The sequence below is a fragment of the Mugil cephalus genome, chromosome 13 (genome assembly GCF_022458985.1).
Source record: "Mugil cephalus isolate CIBA_MC_2020 chromosome 13, CIBA_Mcephalus_1.1, whole genome shotgun sequence".
NCBI classification, from domain to species: Eukaryota; Metazoa; Chordata; class Actinopteri; order Mugiliformes; family Mugilidae; genus Mugil; species Mugil cephalus.
Genome location: NC_061782.1, coordinates 15,013,395 through 15,040,259, shown reverse-complemented (window position 1 = coordinate 15,040,259; position 26,865 = coordinate 15,013,395). Strand labels below are relative to the sequence as shown.

The 26,865-nt window shown below is 45.0% G+C and overlaps 1 protein-coding gene across 2 annotated transcripts in view; it reads left to right on the top strand.

The window, feature by feature from the left end:
• The window catches only part of lrmda (leucine rich melanocyte differentiation associated), a 213,460-nt gene that overhangs the window by 166,759 nt on the left and 19,836 nt on the right, over positions 1-26,865 (top strand). For both annotated transcript variants that reach the window (XM_047602713.1, XM_047602714.1), the window contains exon 6: positions 18,448-18,532. In XM_047602713.1, coding sequence (XP_047458669.1) covers positions 18,448-18,532 — 85 coding nt within the window. The remainder of the gene's footprint in view (positions 1-18,447; positions 18,533-26,865) is intronic.

The following is a 26,865-nucleotide window of genomic DNA, read 5'->3' as shown; positions in this document are numbered from 1 at the left end:
CACAAACTACATAGCACAAATAATTAAATCACTTCCTGGTTCGGTGCGTGGCTCCTGCAAATCCAGGACAGATTGAGATGGCCTCAGACTTGAAGTGTCAGAAATATATAATATGTATCTGTCTGCGGTTGGGAGGGGGGAATTAGCGAAAGCCTCCTGGAGAATGACAGTCTTTGTTATTTGTCTTCTGACTCCTTAGCAGACAGCTATCAGGAAGAAAGAGAACTCAGTGTGCACCACCGAGGGAAGAAAATATGTGAGTCAGACTTTCCCCTCCTCCTTCCTTTCCCCAAAGCTTGAGATCCCCCTTCCAAAAATGAAAAGGATCAAGTTGCTGTCACTGTCACCGCGCAAACATAAACTTTTCTGGCACCTAATAAATAGGCAGTGTGGCATTGTTCTCAAAGCCAGACAGGTGTGTCTGCCTCAGTGATGATGGATTCCATTATTCTGTATGGAAAGCCTGTTGGCTTTCTTGTCATATGTTGTCACACATCTTTCTCCTGAGAGAGAAAGGTTTGAAAGATGGCCAAAAGTAATTACACAGACGCTTCCCTGATGCTGTTGCCATGTGTTTTCTCCTGCTCATCACCACTAAAGGTAGGGAGAAAAAAAAAATAAAAAAAATTCTGTTACCCACAGCTATATTTCACAGGGAGATGGGGTGTGCAGACATGTCGGTGCTCTGCTGCTCTTCTTGTTGTGGTGATTGCTAGCTCATTAACCCGTCAAGGTTTATTTTTCCTCGCTATGAACGCTGGCTTTGGGAAAAGGGCCCTGGGCAGTTTGTTTCATCGCCGAGGTGAAGCAACGCGCCCTCATCTGGGTGTGTGCCGATGACATTATTTGCACCTGAATGGCAGGTACATCAGCGTCTCCTTGTAAACGTATCAAAAGGGAGACAGTGGCGCCTTTGTTCTCCTCGCAGCCCACTTGGGTTGCTGACAGCCTGCTGATTGATATTATCATTCTTAATGTCAGTAAATAGTGCCACGCCAGATAAGGAATCAGTTTCCTCTTGGTGCTGAAGAGCTCATTTATCTTTCTGCGACTCGCCCTGGCATATGTTGAAATTGGAGCCGGAAGTAGTCTTCCATTTCAGTCAGAAAGGGATTTTTTTTTTTCTTTTTTCTTTTTTCTTCTCACCGTCTCCTAATCTGCCATCTCTGTCTCAGTTTCTCCCCTTGTTTCTGTCTCCCTGGTTATTTTGATTCTGAATGAGTGAGACTTGACTGCGAGCGAAAGATAGAGCTTAAGTCAGTTGTAATGTGTTAGGACAACTCCTGATTCGATTCTGTCAGAGTGAGGCGAGGTCTCTGCTGCTCCACTCTCCCCACCCTGGAACGACGAACAGATCCCAGGCCACTCAAGAACCGCTGCTTGAATTTGTTACCAAAATAAGACCCTTATTAGAGTTATATATATATATATATATTTTTTTTTTCAGAGGTTGAGCCTCCACTGTCGTGAGATTGTGCCTCATGTGCAGTATATTTTGCCGCTCCGAGGGGTCGTGCATTTAACGAGTTCCCGAAGAAGGACCGGAGTATAAAACTTGCAGACAGTAAGCCTTTTCTGGAAGCGTACAGTGGCCACCAAAGGTCTCAGAGACATCATATTGAAAAGGTTAAACACTGACAGGGAACAACCCTAACATGGTGGGTACACAACCTCCTCTGAAAAGCAACAAATGATGGCATTTAAACAAAACAAGAAAAAAGAAAAGAAAAAAGGGTACAAGGGGGGGAAAAAAAGTCTAGGTTTCATATTTGACGTGGGGAAAAAAAAAAAAAAATACCACACATGAAGAGGCCCGGCACATCATGGTCACGCTCGTCTGAAAATAAAACGCGAACATTAGAGTGCTTCGGTCTAAGTGTGCAATTCAAAGCGCATATCTCCATGTTCTTCCTTTCCCCCCCACCGCCCTCCCACCTCCTCTTCCCCGCGATCCTGTTACCCCCACCCCTACCCTGTGCTGTTTCGTTGACGGATGGCGCTTATATCCCCAGAGCCGGTGATGGATGCGTCATATCTCGGGAAGGGAGCGGGTTTGTCCTCGGCAGGTGAATGCGCGGCTCCCTCGTTCCTCCGAGCAGACAGACGCACGTGACACTCTTCGACGCTCTCTCCCTGATAGCGCTTTGGCATGCGGGGAGAATCAAAGGGGGCATCCTTCGCGTGCAATTAGAGCGGAAAATAAAGACGGCGGAGGGCGGCGTACAAAGGGAAGCCGGGGATCAGAAGGCTGTAATGAAAGGTGATTAGAAGTGGAGGCCCCGGCCTATGAGCTGCAGAGAGCAGAGAGCTGGGGAGGGGGGAGAGACGAGCTCATCCTGGTGGGGATCTTTGTTGAGGGCACTGTTAGACATTATCAAAGCTGATAATGACAGACAGCCACTAACAGACAGACATGACTAGGCTAGACTGTGTGACAGAGAAAATGGTTGTATTAATTTTTCTCATCAATAGTAAAGGAGGACGTGTGCAATTTAAATGCGGTCCTGACAGGGGAAAGGTTTGCAGACACACCGCTCAAATGTGATTCATACTGAAGTAAGAGTACATAAATCATGAAAGACAAACAAAAAATAGAGAATTCTCCAACTTATATCTGCAATATATTGACTCTGTTGCTCTATTATACTGTTATTATATTGTACTATATCACTCACTACTGTGTTTTGGCCAGATTATTTATGATGGTAAAAAAAAAAAGAAAATGTTTTTGCGTTCTGCAAGATACGGATGGATGCACGAACCTGTTGGTGAGAATTTATAACATCCCCTGCATATTTTCTTTGAATTCAAAAAAATCTTAATAAGCCCTAACTCGTCATGACGTCCTGGATCGAAGCCACCGGCTGCCTCTGTCAAACGTCCCCTATTTCACTCTGACTGAATGGCATTTTCTTCCCCCCTCGTTTTTTTTTTTTCTTTTTCTTTTTCTTTTTTTTTCCCCGTTGCTGTTAGTTTGTCTTCAAAAAACAGCAAGGGGTACCGGGTGAGTGAGTGATGGACATTTGTTTCACTTCTCTCTGGCTAAACTGATGAAAAGGAGACCCATTCCTCTGCCTGCCATTGCCAGCAGTGAGTGGCTGTCAGGGTTGGGGCTGGTCCAGGGCCTGCTAATGGTGCTGTCTGTCTCAGTCAAGTGCTTGAGACCTTGAGTCCCTCAAGAGACACCTAGCTCCAAAGTTTGACTGGAATTAAGCACCCGGCGAATGAACAGGGGGCAACCGAGCTGCCATGCGCGACGTCACCGTGACATTACGGTGAAAATGATGCTAGTTTGTACGTCCTCAGACTAGCTGGATTGGATATTGACCATTATACCGAAAGGAGCCACTTGCAAAAACAAAGGACATCGAGACTGGAGGAGGATCCTGCAAACAAACATCGCTAATTCAATGCTCGACTGACAAAGAAAAGCGCATTCAAACAAAGCGCCAAATAACATCCTTGTCAAGCATCTGGTAAATGGGTTATTTGGCACCTTAACAACAAGTTGCAGCTCGGGCCCATTCACATTGTCAGCAGACATGACAGGCATGCTGTCTGGGAATGAGGAGCTTAGCGAGAAGGAGGCTGCGGGGGAGCGCAGGGGCGAGCGGAGAGTTTAAGACCGGCACTGTAGCTATTACAGGATGTCAGAAAATGTGCTTAATTGAAAATGATTAGGGGCTCTCGTAAAAGCCGATCAAGTCAGGGATTGGGGAGAAAGCGCAATTGTCCCGCAAATCCCGCCCGCCGCTGTTCTTTCATCTGGATGAAGAGATCAAAAAAGAAGGGATTTGTAAAGGCCAGACCTCCCTGTGTCACAGCCACTGAGCTCAGCTCCTCGCTCCGGTTTTCTCCTTTACAACTGAACTTCCTCTCTCTCTCTCTCTTGCGCGCGCGCTCACCGACCTGCCTTCATTTTGCCTTCCGTACTGTATCGCACCGGCCACGCCGTACGGTGTTTTTCCTTTGTCACGGGGTGCCGTGGAGGTCAACAAGCATTCCTTTGTTGGGCTTTTCGCGGTGGTGCGTCGGTGTGCTTTGCATTAGGCCGAGGATCGTGACGGGGGCCTGTGTGACAGCGTGTTTAGAGATTCCGCAGTGTTGCTCTTCATTATCAGACATCAAAGAGCGACACACAAGCCATGGGTTGTGCTTCCACGTCTTCCTCTATCCGTCTTCCAGAAAAGGAAAAAAAAAAAAAGAAAAAGAAAAAACCGAGAGGATAGAGAGCAGTCTGAAATGAAGGCTAGAGGGGCCTAGAGAGAGTCAAAGTGAGACACACACAAACATTCACGCACACATGGAGGAATCAGCTGTGAGCTGAATGGATCTCGGTTGGAGGGGGGGCACGCTGCCCTTTTGCCCTCTCTTTGAAGTGAGGCACAGGCCGTATGTACAGGCCCCAGAGAGGGGCATGTCTACATCCCCCCCATGGGCTGGCTGAAGGCAGTCGTCCGAGCAGAGCAGAGCAGAGCAGAGCACAGAGAAAAGAACGGAGCTTCTTACCCGGGCTCACAAACTTCCTCCAACTAAACCATTCTGCTGAGTTCCTGTGCGATTTTACCGATACATAACAACCCCTGCAATCTTGATAAAGTTGTTTTAATGATTTTCTGGCAACTCATAAACACTCTCAGTCACTTTCAAAACGACAGCACGCACATGCGCTCGAGCTGCCCTCTCCAGGATCTGTAATGGCATTCGCTATTTATCTTAAGATTGATGTAAAATAAATCCTCCCAAACAGAAACATGAGTGATGGGCGTTTAGTTCTGGTCTCAACATGTTTGAGTCAGTGGATGAAGAGCGATTGTGTCCATTTGTGTTGAGTGCAACGCCATTAACCCCGGGCCCGATTAGCGAGACGGAAGAAAAACCCCGAGCAGATGATTTCCGTCACTGCGATGTCACACTGTTGCTCTCGTCTGTCGGGGCTGCACTCATAGAAACACTCCCTGTAAACACACACAGGCCCTTTGATGGACTGTTCCCAGCTTGCGCGGCCGACACTCGGCTCGCGGGTTGGGTGGGATGCGGAGAGACGGTGTGAGGTCTCGTCTGGTCTGGGCCACTCTTGCTCTGCTCTGGCCTCGGGGAATGTTTGCCGTGAGATAAGGCTGTGTTTGAAGAGGAGCTCCAGATGCTCGTATATTACAGGTTGTCTTGTCATGCCGCAGATAAAGCCTCGGAGAAGCTCCTGTCGCCAAGCCCTACCGCACACAGACACACACACACTCGCGGGGGAAGATAAATGTTTACAGGAGGCATTCACCCTTCGACAGTGTCGTGCCGCGGACGGCGGGGGCTGTCACGGCGCGGCCATTTTTAGGCTGCGGTTCACGTCCGCAGCATCTAGGTCGTGACAGAGTGTTACATGTTGCGTATCGCTTCTTGTAAACACGCGCTCATATTCCTCTATCTTCGAGATGCTTTTGTAGTTTCGGGAAGAAGAAAAAAATGTCGTTAGCCTCAACAAACTCTGACGCCCGGCGATAAAAGGCCGTGTGGGAAACAAAGCATGTTCCCAGATTAGATTTCAGATTTTCCTCAGCGTGCGCTCCCTCCGACGTCTGCCCATGTCGTTTCACACCGTGTAAAACAAAAAAACGCGGTCATAACTTTGGTTCCGAAAGGTGAGATTGGGAATCGGAGACGCTGATAAAGACAAAACGTCCTGCGGTGGTTTTATCTACCTGACTGTCATGCCTGCTTTGAGTTTATTAAGCCTGGAAATAACCTTTGCTGTGAGTCACATCTGCACCAGCAAAGCTGCTTACTCTCAGCCTCTAACCTGTTGAAACAGCTCTGTCTGATGACATAATATTTAATTAGTTATTGCTTCTCATCATGAAATCGGGCTACACGTTTTTTTTGTTTTGTTTTTTTTTGTCATCGCATCTCATTAAGTTGGAGGCGACGTCCCTGCTTTCCATCCAACCTTGAATGAGGTTATTCCTGGCTAATAAGACGGGAGATAGCGGGGTTTGTATAATGCAGGGACAGGTTCCCCTCTGTCATTAAGTCGCGTGTTTGCTAAAGTGGAATGGTATATTGCTTGACATAAAACGTGACATGTCTTCATTTGTCAGGCTCGTGGAGCTGCGAGACAAACGATGTTCAGAGTGTATGTCTGAGGGCCCTCTGAGACCACAGTTGAGCGGTTGCTCGCTGGTGCGTTTCTCATGCTAATGTCATGGTCTCCCAGTCTATCTGTCACCCCATTACGCTAACATCATTATGCACAGGGGCCTGTCTCTGCCGTTGAAAAGAACAGAATCATTCCTGTCTCATTTTGAAGCAAATTGTTTGGGGAACATTTCTCTTCTCTCCCTCTCTCCCTCTCTCTCTCTGTTTTTTTTTTTTCCAGTCGTAATGGCGGGCCAATCATTTTGCAGGGCTCCAGGTATGCAGATGAATGAATAGCTATTTGAGCTGTTTGGTGAAAGGAGTTTTTGTATTATTCATGAGAGGGGTGGTGTGTCTGAAAGGGAAAGTGCGCTCGAATGCGCGTCTGTGAGGGGCCGGCACGTCTGTCAGACACACATACATTCAGACACAGGTACAGTGCATTGTATAAGCATTACCACATTAACGGTTACATGGACACAGTCACGCTTTAAAAAAAAAAAAAAGAAAAAAAGAAACAATGATGGCTGTTCACTGCATGTTTAGTTAATGTTTGCTTTGTGGATGGATTATAGTCATGGTACTTTTTATATATTTTTTAATCAAACCCGACAAACCCAACAGCATGAGCCTTTGAGCAGCAAAGGAGGCATCAAGTGCAATCATTCTTCTGTTATAGTTTCCCTCTCCTCACTTGGAATCTCTTCGTCTCACCCACAGCTCAGGTTCAAATCCAGGTTAGCACCTTTGTCTCAATCTGAATATTTCGGGACAGCGCACAGTCCTGTCTGTCAGCTCAGTAGGTTCCTCATGCCACGGTGCGTGCGTGCTAGCTCGCTCGCTTTCCATCTCTTTGTGTGGGAGCTTCTGTACGCTAGCCCACCTGCTAATTGAAAAGCTCCAATCAGCTCGGCTCACCGAGGAGACAACCCGGCCTCGCGTAATTGTCCTGATGACAGTGCTCCTCCAACAAGAAAAAAAAAACAGCCTTTCTGTGTCATCATTTGCACAACGTTATGAATAGGTTAATAAAATAAAAAGCTTTAATTATAGCTTAGTTGCCATATTGTTAATGGTGCCAGTGAGGCTCAATTGAATAATACAGTTTCTACTATTAATTATCTGAAAGTGAACTTGTTTAAATGATATTTTACAGCCCCTTGATAAAATTACCGCTAGAGGCAATGTAATGATAGACAGACAAAGGCCATGCACGAATTATCATAAACTATTAGCTTGTTTCCAAAGGGTTTTATGTTAATCTTTTAGTGCTTAAGTACCCTGCAATTAACATATCAGGAGGAGCTGCCTTCCAGCTAGGCTTGCAAATTGAAGTGCTCAGATAAAAAAGCTATTGAGATGAAACCCTGAAAGAGAAGAGGAGCTACCGCGCTGGAGTGTGCTGGAATTTTTTTTTTTTTTTTTTTTTTTTGCTCGTGTGCTGTGTGTCTGCGGCGCACTTTTGTGAGAGAGGCAGCGCGATAGGGAGACTTTTAAGAGCACCGAGACAAAGGACGAGTGAAAAAGAGAGCAAGATGCCGTGAGAGTGTCTGTGATCAAGGGTGTATAACAATTCCATTATCTCTCTCGGGTGATGACGTGAGATGTCTCTTTCAGGCCTCGTTGTCTTTGTCTAATGCTACGCACTGTGTGAGCTATAGGCGGAATGAAATGGCTCTCATTGGCTGCGGCGGCGGCATCTGATGGAATGTGTTTACATATCAGGCTAGTGGCTTGATATGTAAATGTGGCAGCCTGAAAAGGCTACGGGGAGATATGGCTCATTGTTAGGTCTTCACAGTCTGTGTTCCCTTTTATGCTAAGCACAATCATACCCACTGAGCGAGCATCTTGTAAACCGCCCGTTGCCTTTGGTAGGTTAAACCCACAAAGGAGACCCATGCTTTGGAAGATATGCATGTTTTATAGGGTAATTGGCAGCTCTGCTTTGGTCTGCGTTCTTTGTTGTCGACACATACGCGACTGACACCATCTACATTTATTACGGTTAAATTAAATAAAACACATCATAGAAAGTGGAGGGCAAGTGTTCATTGGAGAATAATCCTTCTTTCCAGTGAAGAAAGTGCATCATATTTCCATTTAAGGTTATCTGAGTTCAGATCACGTCTCCAGAGTAGTTAGCTAATAGTTTTTGTCAGCCCTTTTGGTTTGTAGCCATCTATTCCCACTCGCTCTAGGAAGTAATTCACAAGTATGTGAATCATGAATTGTTACGCCATCACGCGCGGCATTCCGTACATTCTAGTACACATCAGTCCTGACTCAGTGAAACCATATTGCCCGTAGAGCGCTGTGATATTTTCCTCCATCACCCAAAGATAGATGACTCCGCTGAGGCCTTAATCTCATGTTAAAGATTTGTTGGCCTCTAGAAGTCAGGCCTAGCATTGAGATGCCTCGCCTGATTTATATTCACTGGCATGGAAGGGGGAGCCAAGTGCACTATCTGCAAAGCAGATGCTGCAGCGGTGCCCTTGTATTAGGTTTTATATTTCACCTGAAATAAAACCTCCGAACAAGGTTGCGTCCTCGAACCCCATCCCCTCCGTCTTCTCTCTTTTTCTATCCCTGTTGTTTTTTTTGTTTTTTTCTCCTTCCAGCAGTCACTCCTAGCGGTTTTTCCTCGGAGGCGATAGCCAAGTAGCGTGTTTGCCATTGTAAACAGCGGAGCAAGTAGCACAGTACTTTAACCTTTGCACCGAGAAGTTTTCCTTTTCTTTCATGGCCGAATATAAGTGCAGAAAGCCGAGGAAAAAATAAAGCCCGCAGCTAGCCAAGGTCCTGATGAACGTCGCCTTTAAAACCAAATTCTTGTCTGTCAGCCCCTGTAATTTATGGGGCGGAGATTACAAAGCTACTGATACAATAAATTAAACTGATGGACAGAATTATGCCCAGTGCTTCCTGCTCTCCCCAATGACGCACACTAACTTAGCGCTGCCTGACAATGAGTATGATTTACCACCCGGGCAAGAGTGGAGAAGGGAAAACATTCGCAGGCAGAGGCACCCAGGCCTCACTTTGGCCCACAGCCTAGTGAATAAAAACCCTGCTTTAATTCACCCACAAACGTGTCGCCATTAAAAGGCTAAGAATAGGGATTGCAGATCATAAATACTCCCTGATTTATTAGCTAACAACAAAGCGCATAAGCCCGGCCAAGGAGAAGGGAGACTGTTTGACAGAATGTTGTCAAGGAGAGAAAAAGAGAGGAAAAACACACTCATTCTCTCGTTCTCACTCACAGACACTCTTAGCTAAATCTGACCAGGGATGTAGCCCCGGCTCTATCTCCTGCAGCAGCGTAGGAGCAGATGTGTCTGCTCTCTTCTCAATGTGTGACAGACAGAAAAGATAAACAGAGGGAGAGGAAGAGACGGAGGGAGGGAGGTAAAGAGAGCAGGAGCTGGCACGGCACTGGCTAATTTATCTCGCTGAGAGACAGATTAAAGAGAGAGGAGAGTGAAACAAAGTTCCACTGGCTTAATCAGCGGACAGCCTGCTAGCAGAAGACATGATAAATCAGAGCGGGCTCAGTCCAGGAGAAAGCCTTTTGCTCTGGGAGGGGAACGGGAGACATCTTCAGCCAAACAGCAGTATCTTTTACATGGACTGTTGTGTATAGCCCGCTTGTGCGCTCGCTACGTGGATACTCGCAATCGATACGCGCTCCCATTGTTTGAACAAACATTGTTGTACAGTAGTCTTCTCCTGTCGGCTTTGTTCCGACGCCGTTATATTTAGTAGTGGCCGAACAATCCTAGGTGGTGGTGTTGTGTAAACAGGACAAAGGGACGCGGAGGGCCTCGAGTTTCCCCCTCGGTTTTTCGCCGTGACGCCGCGTCTTTCTTTGGCGTTGCGACAGGGGACCGACCTAAGGGGCCTAACCCAGGAACAGGAAGAGGAGCTTAGATATCCCCGTGTCATTAGTTCACCGCGGGGTCACAGCTGGGCCACTCAGAGCATGATTACACCCCTTGATTTATCTGCTTTGGAGCCCGAGCGCAGATAAATCTCAGAGCTCATCCCCGCTGTGGGATCCTCACTGTCTGATAAACGGCCCAAGCTGAATAAACAACTGCCACCACCCCACCTCCAGCGCCCCCCCCACCCCCAAACTCCCAACCCCTAACACATTATGAATAATTCATTCAGGTTGCGAGCGCCGTTAAATGTGTATATTTTGTATCTGGAATGGCAAAGGTGCTCCCATGATCTCTATCCAATCCCGCACGAGCGTCTTTGATGAAGTGCCGGCGAGGCAGAGGTTGGCGGACATTTTGTTTTGTAGTTGTAAACTTTATTTCCTCGCCCCGGCTGTCGTCCTCTAGCATTCTCACATAAATACGCTATGCAAATATGTCGCGGGGGTTAGCCTGCGCCGAAAGCTCCTGTGTGGATATTGGCCTGCCTGCGACTTTATGACGAAGTTTCAAATCATTCATTACGGTGACCCCTGCGGTAAATTCGCTTAGCGGGAAATTGCCCCCCGGCTCTCCTGCTTTTTCGGTGTGTAGCCGCGATCACGAGTGCATTTTCGCTTAATTAATTGGCCGTTGCTGTTGACAAGAAATTTATGCAGTAATAATTTGCTCGAAATAGATGCAGAGCGCAGGAAATGAGATATCCATCAGGGCGCTTGTGTTCCGCCAGCTGCACCGCGGCTAATATGAAAGTATTTCAGGCTGCTCAGACCCTGCTGTTTGCGCAGTCAAGATTATATATACCCACGATCCATTGCCTGCCTCAGAGGCGCTCATGGAGGTCTATGATAACAAAGACTATGTGATTTATGGCCTGCTGTGAAAGCAGAACTTGATGAGATTAAACAATTTCATAGCACGAGTGTTTCTCAGAGGGCCTTCTGATTTGTGGCAGCAACACCGACAGTAAATCAGCTTTATATATCTGAAAGCATGCTCAGCAAAGGAGTGCAATTACTGTTTAAGACAGCTACTTTTTATTTAATTTTTATCCGTGGGTTTGTCTCTTTTATTCCTGGCCCGTCACGCAGCCACTCACCTTCATAAGTCCTTTTGAGGGCTGAGCGGCTGAAGAAGAGGAGGAGGTGGGAAAGTCAAGGAGGGGAGGAGAGGAAGGAGAGGAAGGCGCAGCGGCGGCGGCGTGCGCCCTCTGCTATCTCTCCGCCGCAGCTTTAGCAGAAACAACAACAACAACCAGAGGACAACAGCGGCCACCAGTAGGACGACACAGGCATCCGTGAAGTTGGGGGGGGGGGAGTGAGGAGGCACTCCATTTTTAATGCATTGTTTGCCTGCTGCTCCGTCCCTGTCTGGGTAAATGGAGTAAGCAGAGTGTAATTAGAGAGCCGGGCTTTGCTCCGTGCCATAAAGATGACATGGTGTAATGATACAGCTTACAGGCCCGCTGAGGGTTCTGTCTCTCGACAGAGGATCTGGGTCGTTTGCCTGTGACTTATGATAGGTGCGGAGGTTGACAGTGTTATCATCGCGACGTACAGCGCGGAGATGCGGATGTGGGGAGGGGGGACTTCTAGTGAGAGGTTGTCAAAGATTAACTGTGAACAGAGCTGGATGCGTGTCACATTTTTAACAATCTATTTTTTCGGTAGCTTAATTTTTTCTAATTATTTGTCCCTTTTTTTTTTTTTACTCGTGAGTTTTGGCTGGAAATGTGCACTTACCAATGTGTGCAGTGAGCTCCTAGACTGAATTTATGTGCTGGGGGAAAAAAAAGAGAGCATAAGCCTTTTTTTTTTTTTTTTTTGAAAAAAAAAATTACAAACCACTCAACATATTATTTTGAGTTCTAGTCAGAATTCTTATATTCAGGAAAAAATCACTAGCGGATCACGAGTCTTGCTTTTGTGCTAATCATCTAATCACTTTGTGTTTTTCCATGACCGTAAGTGAAAACCGAAGCGCACGTGCGTTAGCGCTTCATGCGTTCAGATAATACGAGAGGGCGCATGTAAGCTTTTTAGTGCGAGTTCGCGCGCACACATATGCAAATTTGTGTGTTTTGAAGTTGCGGTTAAATGTTCAACGGGTGTTTGTGTGTGTCTGTGTCCTTGGGTGAAGATGTGAGCCGTGCGTCTGTCTGCATCATCCCATATCTCCCCAGAAAACATCAAGAGATCTCATTATTTCGACACATCTCAGGTTTTTTTTTTTTTTTTTTTTCTTCCTCCTCTCTCCGTGTGCCTTGAGTCAAAATTAGTTTTCATTCCCTCTGTGATCTTACTGACTGAAGCCGGCTCAAAGTAAAGAAAATCGCAGCCTTCGTAGCGGGGCCGAGTCAAACACACACTTCACACAGCCGCAGTCTGAGTTAAGCATTGCTAAGTAACCTTCACATTTCACTCGTGTGAAGAGCTAATTTCCTTTAAGTTCACATGTCACTTTTTTGTGGCTCTTTTTGTGGGTCCTCTTCAAATGTCTCCCGGCGTCTAATTGCATAGGAAACATTCTAGACAAGCCGGTGTGACAGGCCCGCTCCCGGAGTCTTCAATTATTAAACATCCTACACTCTAGAAAACAGCTCTGACGTTAGCTACAGCCCCTAATCGGAACAGAAAACCTCATGATATGTCACACTGCTGAGTTGCTGTGGTCCTGTGTGTGTTTGTGTAGTTTGCGTTAAACAAGGAGAGATGAAAATATATCTTTTTCGAGCCGGTTAAATAAGGCAAAACTCTGACAAAAATGATTTTTGTCACCGGCAGATCAGAACGTTCACGTCTTGCTTCTTTCCCGCTGCGCGGCGGATAAAAGAGATTGTGTGTGCTTATGAAAATATACAGAACAATCAGTTATTTTCAGCGTAAAAGCTCGAGCGAGACGTTTAATTGTCGCTTTAGCCAATACGTAAAACGTCCTGCGACTTTTATTTGTCTTTGCGGCCCTGTGGCTTCCGTTCCGATTGCAAAGGTCAAACCGGAGCCAAAATAAGAAATAGCCCCGAGCTAATTGTATTGGGTACATGTAATGTTAGACTTACATCTCTGCTTTAAATCACTTACACTTACTCCGCAAGACACTCACGGGAAAGGTCGAGTGACTTTTTTAAATTTCAACCAAAAAACAAACACAGCCTTATTACCATCTATGAGTCATCGCTATGGATGATTAACGTCCAGCACCACTCAACCTTTGCCTGTCTGGCGCTTAGCCGTACACACAGCCCGCAGGTTTCACTATTGCCGGTTCACTTTGCGTGGCCCCCCTCTCCCCTCCCTCCACTCCACCTCACCCCAACCCCGTGCCCCGAGCGAAACATCAGAACAGTCGCTCTTGTGATCACTGATCATATGATACATTTACTCAGAGCAAGTTCATCGGAGTAGAACTGGTTAATCATTAAACACACGCTCCTGCTGAGCAAAATACTGCCGCGCTGCTCGCAAGTGCAGCGACCATTACATCAAATGTTCTTTCCCCTGCCATTACCTAAGAAAACAGAATTAATACTTTTCCTGCTCGGCGGCAATGTAAAACGCATTATAATCTTTCCGTTGCTCCCCTAAGCCACAATCATTAAGATCAGGCATAAAATGAAATGAAAACATTTGAATTAATTACCGCTGTTGTACCTTTTGCAACCTCAGTTGTATTTGTCACGGCTAAAATATGCATTTAAATCATTTAACGTGGTTTGTGCTGACTATAAAATTACATCCACATATAATATTATTATTAAAGTCTTTATATATTTTAGTAGCAGAGTCAATCTCTGGCAATTAGAGGCTTTCATCGTTGCCACTGCATGCAGCGCGGTGCTCCAGGCTAGCACTGCTTATTTGTTGTTCATAGTTTATTTCTAGAAGTGGTGTATTGTTTGTAACCCCTAACTTCAGAAGCACAAAACCGTGAATCATAAAAAATTCTATCTAGTGAAGAAATAAACGTGTCATGCCGGCATTAAATGTTGACTCAAATAAGTTCACAAGTTGTGTCTCCTCTGATCTCTAACATGATCAGAAAGCAGCGCCAGTTTATAGAGACAAGATGTGAAAAAAGTTCCATGCACAGACACAAAAGAAATATTTTTGATACAGACCCAAAGAGAAAACATATCAAAAGACATTTTTATACATGTCTTTTGCAAGCACAAAAAGCAGAAATGGTGTCAAGAGAAAACAAAACAGAAGGCTTGTTTCTTCCAACAATTGCTTTAAGCTACAAAAATCTCCTTGAGTCCCTAGCCTCCCCTCAATGTCAGCTCCCCTTCCCCTCCCCTCGCCCTCCCTTCCCCTCTCTCTCTCCCTCTCTTCTTCATTTCTCTCTTTTCCCCTTTTCCCTCTCTAAGGCAGGACAGGGCCCTCTTTGCACCCTGATAGGTTGCGGGCTGATGCTTAGCAACAACATTCCTGTGCCCTAAGTAGCAGTAAGCCTCTGGCTGAACTCTTTGATGTGGCTGTCAGGCCACATTTATTTCCTTTTAGCACTTTGTCTACTTGTCCAGATGTATAAGGAGATAAAAAGGGCTGGTGTTTACACTGGTCTCCCTCTGTAGCGCGGCTGTAATTAGATTGTATTGCTGGTCAGTCTTAAGAAGGGAGGTGAGGTGAGGCAAGGCAGGAACCAGCTGTGTCGGGGATGAGCTGGTCAGGAGGGGAGGCTTTCGGGGGCCGGGCTCCCAGAGCGGAGAGTGTAAAACATTGTGTAGAATAGTTACTTTACGTACTTGTGCGGGCGATGGCAGCCAACTCCATAATCGCGTTTTAGAGGAATCTCCCTAGATCAGCTGATGTCAGCGCAACGCTCGGTAATGTGACAGCTATCGAGATTGCAATCGACAGGCGCGCTTGCAAAACTTTGTAAACTTTGTGGCAGCCGCGTCTGAGAACCATCGAGACGTGCGTCAGCCCTCCCTGACTCACTTTTTGGTTTCTCGTATTTTCGCGATCCCCACCGTGGAGGTGGTTATGTGCTCCATGTGGCTCCTCTTTGTGATTTGCTTTTCTTCTCTCTCTCTCCCCGTTCCATCCCTCCCCTGTCTCCCCCTTCCTGCTCCCCTCTCTCATGGTGATATGTTGGAAGTAATAATCACTATTGCCTGTGGGTTTATCAGCATTTATTCGCATAACAACGCTGAAAAGGAGAAGACAGACAGCACTGGTGTGATGTATTATCTAGTACAGGAATCATCTTTCATAATGACATCCAACAGAGCTTCCCCTCTCTCTCTCACTCCACCACCACCTACTTCTCCCTCGCTCCCTCCCTCTCACCCGCATACACACACTTTCTTCATTTCTCTTCTCTCCCTCTTTCCGCTCCCCTCGCTGTCCACTCTTTATTATCGTAGAATCCATGGCGCTCCCCAGCCTGTAAATTTGTGCCACATTATCATAAGCTGTGGTGATAACTCACATAGCACAGAGACAATAATGATGTGAACACTCAGCATATGCCCCGGGCCCAGCAAATTAAAACAATGCTCAGCTTGATGAGCAGACTAATCTGGACAGCAGAGAGACCGAGAGGGAAGGAGGGAGGAGAAAGGGGCTCCAGGAGCATCTTGAATAGACGACACAGCAGCACCTCCCTCTGTTCAGTGTAGGTAGTGGAGTCAAAGCGTAGGGGAAAAGCGTGGAGAGGAACACAAGACGCAGAGAAGGGGGGATAAAAAGAGTCGGCGTACTTCATCTATAGGGGTATCAGGTGTGAGGAGATAATGAGGCATTCATTGACTTTTTTAGTTTATTTTTCCTCCTGCTCTTTAAGAGCCTGGAGGACGCAAGGCCTCTGAGTTATGGAGCAAATGCAGAAAAGTGGTAGTTTATATCTCTTTATTGCACTCCAGTGATTAATCATACCGCAATAGTTCAGTCTTGTATTAGTAGGCGCAACGGTTCAAAGGTGAAATCTAGTGTTTTAGACTGTACAGCACAATTAAAATAATCTTAAAGAAAGCCCAGACGAATTCTCCCTTCATGTGTCGCACAGGACTTCTCACAGGATTTCTCATGATAAGCGCTGCCACTTTGTCATCCCTCGGACAGGTCATTGACTAAATTTAAAGAGAATGAATGACAAAGGTCTGAGATAAGAAAGGGGAGGACTGGGACAAGTGGAACCTGGCTGATTGATGTTTTGTGGGTGGGGCAAAGACGGCCGTACCGGGTAGGACAGGAAGTGGCGACAAGCGCAGATGCTGAATGGGTTCGGGTGTGTGATCGGCAGGCGTGATGGTGTGGAGGTGAAGGAGGGGTGTCACGCATAGCATTAGGGCTGGGTGTGTGTGGTGTTAGTGAAAGCATCTGACGTCCCGTAGGACCCAGGCCAGGGTGTGAAGGCAGCCTGAGGCTCTGTCTCGTATTCATCTGGCCCGAGTGGTCCTCCCTTTCCTTGTTCTCCTCCAGCACCCTCCCTTACGCAGTCTGTGGGTGGTGCTGTTAATAATGTGGCAACTGGGAAGATTAATTGTGGGCAAGCTCCAGGATTAGGAGGGGCTTTTGTGGCCCAAGCAGGCTTGAATAAGCCCATGCTTGTGATCTCTGGAGCAGACCAGGAAATGAGGCAAGCAGGGGCGCAACTCTATGGGAGCTCAGTAGATCTTGGAGGTAGGTCACAGAGATGCTGCTCTCAGTCCCTGTCTCAGTGCTCGACTTGCTCACTTCAGCTCATAATAATTGTCCATGTTAATTACATGCCGAAAGCACAGGATATAAAGTTGGTGGAATAAAGACACTTCTGCTTCGGGATCTTTCATCGGCTCACTGCAGTATCTGCTTTTCCGGGTTCTGCATAGTTTTTCCTCAAATGGGAGGTGCCAGTTTTTACAGAGTACAGCATGTTCTTATTTTGGGTTGTTTTGCTTCTTGTATTACTCATTCCATTCAAGTACGTCGTACAAGCGGGGAGTGATCTGTGATATTTCTTAACAGGTTTTAGCCACACCAGAGGTTGAGAGCAGCAGGTCTGCTGTCAAAACAATATTACTCTTCCAAGCTGTTTCTCTCAAAAGCTCGGTCCTTCCAGCAGCATACATGTAGCGAAGCCTCAGACTAGGCTTATTTTGCCATTTTTCTCCTTGGTATAACACGACACACATGCTAGCCAGACCTTAATGCCTTTCAGAGATGCTATCTGAAAGCACATTATGTGATCGTCTCCAATTCACAGCGCTCTTTTTGCCCATGAAGAATATGGTTCCATTTAACAGTGCAGACCATTCCATTTCTCAAGGTTATGCATGGGCATGTAGAAGAACAACAATAAAAGTGGGAAAAATGGAGGTCCAAACCATCCCTAATATGTATTTGTCAGTTGAGTCTCTTGCTATGATTAAAGGGCCTGTGAATTCCTTCCTGCAGGAAAGGAAAGTATTTCTGCAAAGGCATCAGATATCGCTGTGTCGTGATAAACTGCCTGCTCCACCAGCTAAAAGGCTAAGGGAAGGAAGAGGATGTTTTGGACCTTGAAAGTGTACCAAAGAATAACAACACAAAAACTCTTGACCTGTTTGAGAATACGGTGTGAGATGGAGGCCTCTGTTTCCCTCCTTGTCCTGAAGCAGCATTCGTCACAGTTGTTTAGCCTCTGGCTTTGCTCACAATCAATAGCTCATTCCAGTTGTGCAGCCAGGAATCTATGCACATATTTACCTCACATTACAGCTGTGGGACATTAAATAACAGTTAAACAGAGATGGTTATTTAAAATGCACTTTGCAGATCCTCTCTTAAGAATAGCATCAGACTATCTTCACATGCAGCGACCGCAAGTTTACAAATGCAGAAGGTCACTACTGGGAGCGTCACTGCAGATGTCCACCGATCAGGCATAACATTATGACCGCTGACAGGAGAAGTAAATAACATTGATCATCTTGGGACAATACATTATTCTATTGGGAAATTGTTTGACCTGGCATTTGTGTAAATGTTACTTAAACATGTACCACCCATCTGGACCAGACCAGGCACCCCCCACCCCATAGCAGTAACCGTCTTTGATGGCAGCAGCCATCCCCAGCAGCATGCAGCCTGACACAGGCACACACTCAAAAACAACTCATAGGAACAACTCATAAAACATGAAAAACAGCACAAGGTGTTGACCAGGCCACAAAAATTCACTAGATCCCAAACTGATCAAGTATCTGTTGGATGCACTGGAACAGGCCTGACCCCTCCCGTCAACCTACAAGACATCCTCAGAAGATCTATGCCCGATTCTCTGATTGGTGTTTTGGAGGAACAAGAGAGGCTGACACAATATTAGGAAGGTGGTCATAATGTTATGCCTTCTTTTGAAACCTTTGTTCTAAAAAGTCATTGTTTTTTCTATGTCTCCTTTCTCACAGCCACATAATGAGACCGGCTCAGAGGGTCAAGCGCTGCCGTATACACCTCTACCTCGAGGATCCAGGGACGCCAGGAACCACAAAGGTATGGGAAAACAGAAAAGCCTTTGATACAGATATTTATCAAGATACACAAGAAGCAACACAAATTATAATAATATATTAAGAATGGAGGTCCGTGGATTATGTAGATATGGATCATAACCCTTATGGTTTCAGACAGTGTGAATCTTTTGAACTTGAGAGTGAGCTGAAGTTTTGTTATCTGTTCTTATTGATCTTGTCTCATCTGTGTGATGTGTTGATAGTGGGAATAAATTTGAGTAATCTTCGTTAACTCTTATCTGAACGTATGCGTGGGAGCACACAGAAGATGAAGCAACCTTGATACCAGGCATTGATTAGGCCTCTTATTGACCCGTGGCATAGTCAGTCAATCATCAAACACTGTACTCTAGGACGAATGCATCACACTCATTAAAAAGATAACACTGTTCTAAATTAATCTCAAAGACCACCTTCTGCATGTGTAGTAAGAAGTCCCCGAGCTCCATATTTTTACACTACACACTGACTATTCCTATAAGTAAAAATTTTTCTTCTCCTAAACAGCTTAAATCAGTTTGACATAATTATTTGCTCAAGGGTATGTTATTTTAATGCATCTTGCAAAAAAAAAAAAAAAAAAAAAAATATATATATATATATATATATATGTATATATATATATATATAGATAGATGGATAGATGGATAGATACTGTGTCTTCATTATCGTAAAATAACATCCAGAGTCCTAACAATGCAGTATTCAGTATACAGTTAAATCAGATTTCAGCTTGGAGATAGTCTTCTAGCTTCTGAATTTGGAGGTCCCCCAAGAACTACATACCTTCAAGGGCTTTTTTTATGTTTGTATCCCCACCACCAATAGGGATGCTGAAGTGACAAAAATTGCTAACTGGCACAAAACATACAACAACGTGGACTTCACTGTCGGCCCATTTCTCTGTTTTCTCTGTTTTGCTCTATTTCTTCTTAGGCTAAAGTCATGACACGTAGTTATATTTCTTGGGGATCTGCGTAAGCCCAAACAGCCTGTTAGACATGCGTCACCCACATAGACCAGACCAATCACCCCCACTTTATAGCAATGACACTCTTTGATGGCGGCAGCCATCCCCTGCAGGACGCAGCCTGACGCAGACACACACACACAAAACTATTTAGAAAAGAGTCAAAAATCATGAAAATGGTTTTGACCCGACCTCCAAATTCACTAGATCCCAAATTGATCATGTATCTGTTGGATGTATTGGAACAAGCCTGATCCACAGAGGCCCCTCCCTGGTGTTTACCAGGACACCCTCAGAACGTAATATTAGGTAGGCGGTCATAATGTTATGTCTGATTGGTCTATGTTTGTTCTTAGTCAGAAAAAAAAAAAAGTTTCTATGGTCAAAAATCATGAAAAAACCCCCAGGGGATACCTCACTCTCCAAAACAGTTAGGATGAGCTGAGCTGACCCCCAGTGTGGAAGCATGACAAATCCGTGAGTGCCCCTGCCCTACATACAGAAGAGTAAACCCACAGCCCCCATTTATAGTGGCAAGGACAGATCTATGTCACGAAAGCCAGGGTGGTGGCAGCTCTCATCGGATGTAAAGACAGAAAGAGCTTTGTGCTTTGTCAAAATCAGACCTGGCTAAGAACAGCCCATTTAAAGGTGAGGAGATCTGACACATGAAATATTTTCCCCCTCTGTCTGAGATCTGAGCAACAGTGACAGTCTCCATTTGTTATTTTTATGATCCACCGCTGCAGTCTTAGATAACACAGCCCTCATCTTCGCCCTTCACCTTCTCTTCATGTTCACGTCCCTGCCTCGAGCCCCTACCCTTTTTTCTTCCCATTTATTTACACTTCTTAAACATCCTTGAGTTTTCTTTTCGTGTGGGAGATGGTCACAGTAACCCCCACATTCGACGAGAACAAAGCCGTGCTACAGCAAACGAAATTATTCAGACAGTAATTCCAAACAACCGGGTGTTTACCGGGTTAAATTCGGGACATAAACAATAGGGGTGAAACAATATGTTGCACGATTTCGCGTAGTTCGCCTCAACACTACACACGGTGGATTAAACAATTCACGCCACGTTTGTTTGAACTCACTTGGTAAAGTGAGCTACTCTGGTCATACTGCAAATCCTTTTCTGGATATTTTTTTCTTTCTTGTAAAGTACTCCTTTTGTAATGTCAAGAAAACACAGTGCATACAAAGAAAGCACGTTATAAGAAAGAAATACAAAGAATCGAACTTTGAATATGTGATTGTGGCAGTAGTAGTTGTAAGTTAGTGTTATTAAAGCTTTAGACAGGGGAACCTGTACGGTTTATCCTGCAGCAGCAGGCAGATCAGCAGCGTTTCTGACATGGCCCTGTCGGCTGCAAAGGAAGAATCTCCCTTTCTTCCTCTCAACCCTCTGCACCCAACCCCTCCACGGTGTCACCTGTGTGGAAGCCCCTGAGCATGGGTGCCAGAGGTAATTACAGCAGCTAGGAGCTCCCAGAGGAGGGCAGCTGCTGGCAGGTCACTGCCCAGGGAGAGAAGGGTGGAAACCAAGGACAGAACTCCAGGACAAGCTCCTGTCTCGGGCTGGCGGAGGAATCAACCTGGAGGAGACGAAGTAAAACGAGACAGTGGAGAGAAGTGTGTAGTTTTTAAAATCTACGGCGTGGTTTCCCTAGACCACATCTGATGGCAGACAGATAGACAGAGCTATAGGGAACGGTAAAGGAGTGGAGGAAGATACGGGAAGAAGGCTTAAAGAGGGAAAAAAGATGAGACAAAAGACAAAGTGAAGTAGGACGAGGGGGGGGGGTTTCGAGTGTGTCTTGGTGAAGGCGTGACACAGAGTGTAGTGGAGTATATAGTCTGGCAGAGGGGCCTGAGGATCCTCCACTACTGTCACCTTGGTTCTAACTCTTTGTACTGGTCCGACTGCCAAGTCAACTCTAAATCTCACAGTGCCAGCCTTAAGTACAGTGTGCTTTCATGGAGACTGGTCCATACCATGCTATCGCACTGTAGCCTGTGACATATTGCATTCCAGTGCCTTTCCGTGAGAAAAACAATGTGGTGAATTATTTATTAGCACCTTGTCATTTTCTTAGATGACACATTTTGAAGTGAGATTCGCAAGTTTCTTTCGTAGATCTAATTATAACAGTAGTTCACAGGTATGTAAAAAAAAAATAATAATAATAAAAAGGCTTCAGACTTGATTGATATATCCACTTTTCCTCTTCATATTTTTGTGCAGAGCAGAGTTTACAGGCAAGGAAAAATGCCCGAAATCCACCTTATAGTACAAACCCTGGGCCCCTTTGATCTTCTAGTCCTGGGCCGGCATCCAGCCACTTTGTATGTACAGTGGGGGAAATAAGTATTTGATCCCCTGCTGAATTTGTAAGTTTGCCCACTTCCATAGAAATGATCAGACTCTGGTTTTTATGGTTGTTTACTGGTTACGGGTATAGACAGAATATCAATCGAAAATGCATAAAAAACACACAATCTAAAAGTTATAAATTGTTATGTATTTTATTAAGGGAAATAAGTATTTGATCCCCAACAATTCACTTAGAATTCAGGCTCCTACAGATTGGCTGGTGCGCATGTGGCACGGAGCTGTGCTCAGTCAACTAATTACCAATACTCCTGATCTTAACTCGTCATGTATATAAAGCACACCTGCTCTAAGAATCAGTTTCTTACATTCCAACTTCTACAGCACCATGGGCAAGACCAAAGAGCTGTCAAAAGATGTCAGGGACAAGATTGTAGACCTGCACAAGGCTGGTATAGGTTACAAAACCATCAGCAAAAGGCTTGGTGAGAAGGTGACAACTATTGGTGCCATTATTCGCAAGTGGAAGACCCATAAAAGGACCATCAACTGTCCTCGGTCTGGAGCTCCCCGCAAAATCTCGCCTCATGGAGTGAGGATGATGATGAGAAAGGTGAGGGAGCAGCCTAAAACAACACGGCAGGAGCTTGTTAATGATCTGGAAGCAGTTGGGACCTCCGTCACCAAGAAAACAGTTGGCAACACACTGCGCCGTTATGGATTGAACTCTTGCAGTGCCCGCAAGGTCCCCCTGCTCAAGAAGGCACATGTACAGGCCCGCCTTAAGTTTGCCAGTGAACATCTAAATGACTCAGAGAAGGCTTGGGAGAAAGTGCTGTGGTCTGACGAAACCAAAGTTGAGCTATTTGGCATTAACTCGACCCGCCGTGTTTGGAGGATGAAAAAACGTGAGTATGACCCAAAGAACACCATACCCACGGTTAAGCATGGAGGTGGAAACATCATGTTTTGGGGCTGTTTTTCAGCAAAGGGTACAGGGCAACTTCACCGCATTATGGGGCCAATGAATGCAGCCATGTACTGTAACATCTTGGACAAAAACCTTCTTTCCTCAGCAAGAACACTGAAGATGCCTCGTGGGTGGGTTTTCCAACATGACAATGACCCAAAACATACTGCCAGGACAACAAAGGAGTGGCTCAAGAAGAAGCATATTAAGGTCATGGAGTGGCCTAGTCAGTCTCCAGACCTTAACCCGATCGAAAACCTGTGGAGGGAGCTGAAGCTCCGAGTTTCCAAGAGGCAGCCAAGAAACTTGAAGGATTTAGAGACTGTCTGTAAAGATGAATGGGCCAAAATCCCTCCTGCGCTGTGTGCAAACCTGGTGACCAACTACAAGAAACGTCTCATCGCTGTGCTTGCCAACAAAGGTTTCTCTACAAAGTACTGACTTGTGTTGTGCTTGGGGATCAAATACTTATTTCCCTTAATAAAATACATAACAATTTATAACTTTTAGATTGTGTGTTTTTTATGCATTTTCGACTGATATTCTGTCTATACCCATAACCAGTAAACAACCATAAAAACCAGAGTCTGATCATTTCTATGGAAGTGGGCAAACTTACAAATTCAGCAGGGGATCAAATACTTATTTCCCCCACTGTATGTATCTTAAATGGTGCACAACTGTTATTAGAATCCCACGAGGAAAGTCGCCCCCATCCACCCAAAAAGACAATGGAGCTATGGGAACAGATCCAAGCAAAAGTAAGAGTAAACTGTTTTACAGTTGCTGCACAACAAATAAACAAACATCTGGAAGCATTCAGAGCAACCCATTAGAGGGGCTTTGGGCCTTGCCAAAAAGGGGTAAATGATGAGGAATGGGCTGTCGAGAGGCTGGTGGAGACAGGGGAGAGGCCAGATGACGGAGCTGTGGGTGCTAAGCACTGCCTTTTAGAGCTCAGCTGGGCTCAGAGAGATCTACACCTGCTGCTATCTCCTCCCCCCCATCTCCCCTCCCCTCCACCAGACATCTGGATGGAATACATGACTAATGGATGACTAAACTGCAAGTGTTGAAACTTAGCTGTTGTCATAATGAAGGGAAAGGTTGTTGGTTAGACTGATGACTTAATGTTCTTTGCACAAGGCACTTAGTAAAACTAAAAGTGAGTTTGACGGCTTTAAAGGATGTTAATGCGGCAAAATGGATATACAGTTCCCCGATGTCTGTTTACTGTTGTTAACCCATGCTGATTGTACTGTTTATAACTGCGAAGATTAGATGCTGTTGTGAATACAAATGTTTTTTTTTGTTTGTTGTTGTTGTTGTTGTTTTTTGTTTGTTTTTACAAAAATCCTGTTTTTTTTAAAGTGAACACATGTGCTACCGGTTATGGAATGGTTTGATAAATTTATTCATCCATTACCTCAGACATCTGTTTCTCTACTCGGTTGTTTTTCCATACTTAGTTGTTTTCCGTGCTTATCTCGAGTGATGCTTCACTTCTGTTTGATGTCACCCTGCAGTTAGAATGAAAACTCTCATCTTTCTTCTAACAGTCTTCCCCCTCTGCTTCTGGACTGCCTTGGCATGAGTATGGAAATGTCCTCTCTGGAACTCGGTGAGAGAAGACAGAGCACCTTTGACGTTTCCCATTAGACATATGTACGTGCTCTGCAAGACATTTCACTCAGCCTCATAATGATTATACCAGCAGGATCTGTCCCTTGATGAACATCACTCTTTAAACACAAAGACTTGCACTGGCCCCCACCCAGCCGAGAGGGGCCATATGGAAAGAGCAAAGTGTAACTGTCCCAGTGTTCTTTGCAGAAACGTGCAGGGTTTAGTTTACAGCTGTTTTCTGTAAACCTTTGCAATAAAGCAACCCATAGATGATGTGTCCGTTCAACATCAATGAGAAGTGACAGATAATGAAATATTCTTACGGAGAATTAATTATATACAGACTTCCCCGCCAGGCGTACACCGTGGCTCTACACTGAACTCCACAAAGTGAATTAACAAAGTAAAGACATGGCCGCCGTCCCAGGTACTGAGTTCATAAAAATGTTTCCCAAGCACTCGTCACTTCATGAAGGTTTTATTTCTTTTCAGTGTCTGCCAGTTAGAGAGCTGATGCGGAGTCTAGTGCATAATGACTGGGTGTCTTGTAGCCCTCTCAGATGTTGTCATGTAAATCACAACACAGCCACGTAAATGAAAAGCTCAAACGATGGTCTATATTACAGTTCGCAAATTTGGCAATGAGAAGTACAAGATTTTCCATCGTATAAAATATTGTATGTCAGAATAATCACTGTAGTACTGAACAGTTGTGATGTACACATTTTCAGTATATCCATTATATTCAACTTTATACTTTTTACTGTTCAGAGTTTACATTCATCAGGCATAACATTATGACCACACAATGTTCTGCTGGGAAATGAGTGGACCTGGTGTTCATGTGGATGCAGGATGCAGCCTGACACAGACACACACATAAAAATGGGGTTGGAACAACTTAAAAAAACAAAAAAAAACATGAAAAACAGCACATGTTTTGTTGATGTGGCCTCCAAATTCACTAGATCCCAAACTGATTGAGTATCTGTGGGATAATCCATAGAGGCCCGTCCCCACTACCCACAGAACCCAAAGGCCTCCACCACCAACATTCTGTTGCCAGACATCACAGGAGACACTCCAAAGACCCATGTCCATTCTCTGATGAGTCATAACTATTTTGTCAAAAGAGAGACATATACAATATTTAAATAATATGCCTGATCAATGCACATTCACTGATATGGAAGTACCCAACAAAATGTAAGGAAATTTAAATGGAAATTCACTCTAGCAATATAGAAATTCTGGGCGACGCAGTGGCTCTGTGATTACCGCTGATGCCTCCCAGTAAGAAGGTCCAGCTCTGGTTTGCATCTTCTCCCTGTGTCTGCGTGGGTTTCCTCCCACCCTCCAAAGACATGCTCGTTAGACTGCTGATTCTACATTGCCCCTAGGTGTGAGTGTGAGTGCATTAATGGTTGTTTGTCTCTGTGTTAGCCCCGTGATAGACTGGCGACCTGTCCAGGGTGTACCCCGGTTCTCGCCCGATGACAGCTGGGATAGGCTCCAGCAACCCCCCCACGACACTAGTGAGGATAAGCGGCAGTAGAAGATGACATGAATATAGAAATTCTGTAAAACCCACTGCAATGACTTTAGCCGATGGCAGTGGACAATGTTTATTGCAGCTTTTGCTCCAGTGTATTGCGAGCCTGGCAGCGTTTGCCGGTTAAAATGGGAACGCTCTGTAGGAAAACAGATCTTTTACTTTGTGTAGTCTGATGTTCAAAACGTAAGACTACGGCTGTCCCAAGCTATCATTACTAGCAATCTTAGCTATATAGTTGAACAGCAACGTAGACTGCCCGTATTCAGGATTCACCTAGTCAACAATGTTAGCTCAACTTCAGGTCAACAAAGCAACAGACACACAACAGTCGTCCATCAATCAGCTGCTAGTTCATGCTGTCATTCCATAAAAAAACAAAAAAACAATGTTTTGGCAGGAGTGTCGTACCACTCACCGGACAAATTTAGGACTCCCACTATGCCCTGTCACAGCCGGCAGGTTTTACAACTTTTCTGACAGAAAACCCTGTATGGGTTGCACCAATTTTGCTGGCTAAATGTTATATCGATCTCTTGGAGTCTGACTCAGGCAACCCTATTCCAGTTTGTAGCTATTAATTATGTATATTTCATTCTATTCTTTATTGCTTTACTAATTTCTTTTACATTTACATTAAATTCATGTCATTCATGTTAAATTCATTCATTTTAAACAAAGAATATCCACTTTTGGTTAAATTTTATTTTTAAACCGTGGGATTGGGCAAATATTTCACTGTGTATCCCTGCTGATTAGACTTCTGCTGTTTTGTTTTCTGAATGTCAGTGTTAAATACTTTCATCCAGTATTATTAGGAAATAAAAAGGAAATGGACTCTAATTGCTAAATCTGTT